The sequence below is a fragment of the Micropterus dolomieu genome, unplaced genomic scaffold, assembly GCF_021292245.1.
Source record: "Micropterus dolomieu isolate WLL.071019.BEF.003 ecotype Adirondacks unplaced genomic scaffold, ASM2129224v1 contig_8952, whole genome shotgun sequence".
Lineage (NCBI taxonomy): Eukaryota > Metazoa > Chordata > Actinopteri > Centrarchiformes > Centrarchidae > Micropterus > Micropterus dolomieu.
Window position 1 is genome coordinate 1,706 of NW_025737938.1, and position 4,646 is coordinate 6,351.

The 4,646-nt window shown below is 45.9% G+C and overlaps 1 protein-coding gene across 1 annotated transcript; it reads right to left on the minus strand.

Moving 5' to 3' along the window:
- Positions 1-901: 901 nt before the first annotated feature.
- On the minus strand, positions 902-1,515 carry LOC123965249 (whirlin-like). Its single transcript, XM_046041820.1, has 2 exons — positions 1,425-1,515; positions 902-1,147 (listed from the first exon to the last, which is right to left on the minus strand). The coding sequence occupies exons 1-2, from the start codon at positions 1,506-1,508 to the stop codon at positions 902-904; spliced, it is 330 nt and encodes a 109-aa protein (XP_045897776.1). The 5' UTR covers positions 1,509-1,515.
- Positions 1,516-4,646: the final 3,131 nt, after the last annotated feature.

The window sequence follows — 4,646 nt, forward strand, 5'->3', positions numbered from 1 at the left end:
CTGTGAGGACAATATGCGCAGCTGTAGGGTTAACCGGTTGACATGCATATAATCAATAACTTAGGTTTAGGCACACACTTGGTGATAGTTGTGGTAAGGGTAATTTGCTTCGGGGGGCTGTCAAGAGTAACATGGCACCTAGCCATGCACAGCCACATGGGTCCTAGACATGCAGTTCCGGTCCTCTTGGATTGCGGTCCTGAAACTGCAGCCTCAGGTAAAGCCTGAGTTCTCTGTTTCTGTTTCTGTGCACACACATAGGAAGTGTGTCAAAAGGACCATTACATATCGAAACATCAAACAAGCGTGTATACCTAAACTATCCGGTACCCTTGCAAGCCATCTTAACAGTTATCCCCCAAACTGCACAGTTGATGACTTGGTTAATCACTACAACCTGGCCCTGTCAAGTAGTCTGGACTCTCATTCTCCTGTCCTGCTGCCTGGTTCACTGCTGAACTCATGAAGGCCACAGGGCGGAGGCTGGAGAGGTACTATAAAAAATCTAACTATTACTCTACACTCATTGGCAACCAACACATCAACCTAAACAGCTTTTTTCCACTATCAACCGCCTCTGCCCACCATCCACCAGCAACTGCAGCTTTCCAGCTCCTCCCACCCAACAACACTACCGCTGCTGGATGCAAACTCTTCACATGTCTTCACACCGAAGGACTGCCTCTCCTCTTTCTCCCCGCTCAAAACAGCTCAAGTTCTTGAGCTAGTGTCAAAAGCAAAGGCCACGACCAGCACACAGGATCGAATGCCGACTTCCAACGCTGGGTCCCACATTGGTCAACATCATCAACACCTCGCTGTCTTCTGGGGTGGTCCCCACCAGCTTTAAAACTGCTAGCTTATTTAGAAAGATTATTTTTTTCTTATTTATTTTATACATCTACCACAGCTGCCTGAACCTTTCTTTTGTACCACCACCACCATACACATACACACACATTGTTCTTACCGTCCTCTCCTCCATGCTGTGCCCTTTCCTCTGAATGGCCTCCTGGCTGTCAGGCGGTGGGGAGACGCTTTGGCCATGAGGGTCCACCCAGCTGTACATGTGGTTGGTGATGTAGCCTCCAGGGATCCGACCCATAGAACACACTGACATGGCCAGCATCTTGCATCCCTTCAGCACCTGCATCAGGAGAGGAGGGTGAGGATGTGCAAGTGCTACAAATGGCAGACCTCATGAACCCACACAGCACTGTGGCCTGAGCATTATCATCACATAACCCCCAAACCCCAACAGAACCAATAAAAATATTATTTTATGGCTATTTTGAGAAATGTAGCTTTGTACACAAGGATGCATGCACAACACTGTTTACAGAGCTGTATGCACTGGCACTGCTTCAGGATGTTACTTTGCGTAACCCACCAGCACTAACACAACACGATTTCTTCATACACACCGGTGAACAAGGGTTGCCATTGGCTGTTTCCTGCGGGGTTACAGGACTGCTACTGGAGCATGGCCATGACGTCACTAACAGCATAAATAGAATACACCCATTCTGCTTGCTGGCTAAATGATAACATTCTATATTCTATTTGTTACAGAATTGGAACATGCTAGACTCTAGGCACTGTGAAGATAGAGAAATGGCAGAGAAACAGCCAAAGAGGAAAAGGTCTGAAGAGTATGAACAGAGAAGAAAGTTATATGACCAGGCAAGGGCGAGGGTGTTTCAACGCTGGAGAAATTTCCAAGATTTTAAATTTGGCAGGGCTTCTGAGGGAGCACTGAAGGAAGGGTTGTGTTTCAAGTTCAAATATCAGCAATGTCTGTCCTCCCAGCCAGTCTGCACGTTTGTCTGGAGCCAGCTCCCACAACCTCTCCCTCTGCTCATTCATTCCCTATTAGTTTGTTGTCCAATAAACCTCTTAAATTCACCATCGGCTACAGTCTGCTCTTGGGTACTGTTTCGAAGCCTGACAGTTCCTGAGCCACCATTTTGAACCAGTGGTCCTTAAACCATCCACGTGGTCGTGTCCACTCCCGTCTCTCACTTTCGTTGATCCCCAATACATTAGTATAAAGAAAGTTTAGGTTCTTTTTCTCTTCCATTTTTTAAATCTGTCTAATACAACAGAGACACATCATACACTTTTCTCAAACACCGGCAGCTGCTGTGCCATTCATCATAAACTTTGGCTTTGAAACTTCATACAACAAGGCCCAAACAAAGAAGCGCTGAATGCAAAATGGTTAGTAAACATGTTTAGCTCCGCATTGGCTGTCTACCGTTTGCTACGACCTACGGGAGGTTTACTTCGACTGTTGTTTGTTATGAAAAGATGAATGAGCATTTGTTTGCTTGTCAAAGTTGTCGTAGTCGATAAATGTAATCATTTACATCCCGTTGCCTGCCATCACTTTAATTATTAAATTTGGCTGCAAACAGGTTTATTGTTGATCATGTAACGTTAAAGTTTTATTTAGTTAACGTTACACTGGTTTGAGAGTCTGGGGATGTGTTGACTTACAGTAGTTTATAAGCTGTCATTAATTGCATTTCACATTACATGGTTGTGCTCTGTAAATGAAAAACAGGTGACAGAGAATCCCTTATAGCTATGCAGTGTTAGAAGCAGCCTGATTTGAATGCGGCAGGTGATAAAACATTCATTATAACCACGAAAGACTTAAGACTTGGACTCTAGCTCAAAGACTTGTGAGCATCTCTGCTGGATGGTCTCTGTAGACATTAGGGCCACCCTGTTTTTAGATTTTCTTTCTTATTCTGTGCAACTGTCTGCCATTGAGGTTTAATTTTCCCAGAAAGAAGAAGAAAATAATTTTGGATAACTTATACAGGGGCTTAGAGGTAGAGCAGGTCGCCTACTAATCGGATGATCGGTGGTCCAATCCCCCTGCTTCTCCAGTCTGTTGAGCATGCAAGATTCTGAACTCCAAATTGCTCCTGCAGGCTGTGCCATCAGTGTGTGAGCGTGTGTGAATGACAAATGATAGTTTTTTTCTAATGAGCAGTTGGCACCTTGCATGGCATCCACTGTCATCAGTGTGGGAAAAGGGTGAATGTGACTTGTAAATCACTTGGAAGGAGCTATACAAGTACACTCCATTTACATAGGCCCCATCCACACTACTGCATTTTCGAATTAAAACGGAGACCTTTTGCTATGTCTGCACCTCCCGTCCAGACTAAAACGGCAAAAACAATGACCTAAAACGGAGAGGTTTGGAAACACTGCCGACCACGTTTTGCGTTTCGAAACTCCGGAGAGGTTTTAGTGAAGACAGGCAAAAATGGAGAACTTTAGAAACGATGACGCAGACGCTCACGCTCGGCTCTCTGATTGGGTCTTATAAGTCATGCAAAGCAGACACATGGTGCTACTGAGTTTTTGAGTTGGTATTTTTATTAAAATATTCTGTACCGTGCAAATAATACTTCAGTCGATCTGCCTACACTTGTACTGTGCATGTCGCCGTTTACTTTGCAACTCTGTCTGTTTTCCGCCGCCACTGTCCCGTGTTACATTGAGTCACAGTCCCAGCTCGTTATTGGTCCATGCAAAAAGAAATCTGGTCTGATTCTTCGTCTGTATTTCTTTATTCTTTCGCCAGATCTCCTGTAACTACTGAATAGACCATCTGCTTCATGTTTACACCGGCACGCGCATGCCCAGTGTACCCGAACGGGCACGGTATGCCCGTTTTCAGTCGTTTTAATGTAGACGGGGATCAACTCTGATACGCAGCTAAAACGCTGGTGTGGACGGAGATTGTATTCGTTTTAATTCTCCGTTTGTAAACTAAAACTGAGTAGTGTGAATGGGGCCATAGTCCTAGGGGACATTCCTCATGACACCTCCCTCACTTCCACAGCAGAGTTCTAATCGTGAGTCAAAAGGCTTTTAAAGAAAACATAATAGAGGGGTGCAGCTAGCTCAGGTGGTGGAGCATGTGCCCCATGAACAAGGCTGAGTCCTTACTGCAGATTCCTGGGTTCAAATCCGGCCCACAGAGGAACCCGCTGAACAATACACAAAGTTTTCATTTTTTAAATATTATCTGGCAGCAATATTTAAAAGTCATACCAACATGCTGTTACTTCAGTGAGACTGCAGTAGGATGCCAAAGAACATCTCGGGTTACGTATGTAACCCTGGTTCCCCGAGAAGGGGAACGAGAGACTGCGTCGGTTACGACACTATGGGAACGCCTCTAGGCGAAGCAGGTCTGAACGTGAATGAAATCACTCCAATCCTATTGGCCTGTTGCTAGAACGGTAAGGTGTGACGGAATAACCGGAGGAGTATAAAACACACCTGTACACACTCATCATTAGCTTAAACTATGAAGCAGGCGCTTCAGGCGGGGAGAGAGGTGCGGCAGGGAACCAGGGTTACATACGTAACCCGAGACGTTCCCCTTCAAGGGAACTCGAACTGCGTCGGTTACGACACTATGGGAACGAGATACCCACTAAACCGTGCCGAAAACCCCGCCTGCCCCTGTGTGCAATAAAGTGGCACGACTAAGAGGAGAGCGCACGAGTGCCAGGTGCCGAAGGAAGGTCAAGACTGTAAAACCGAATGAATGTGTGCGGAGTGGCCCAGCCAGCCGCTAAACAACATCCTGCAAGAGGCCCCGGAAAGGAGGGCTC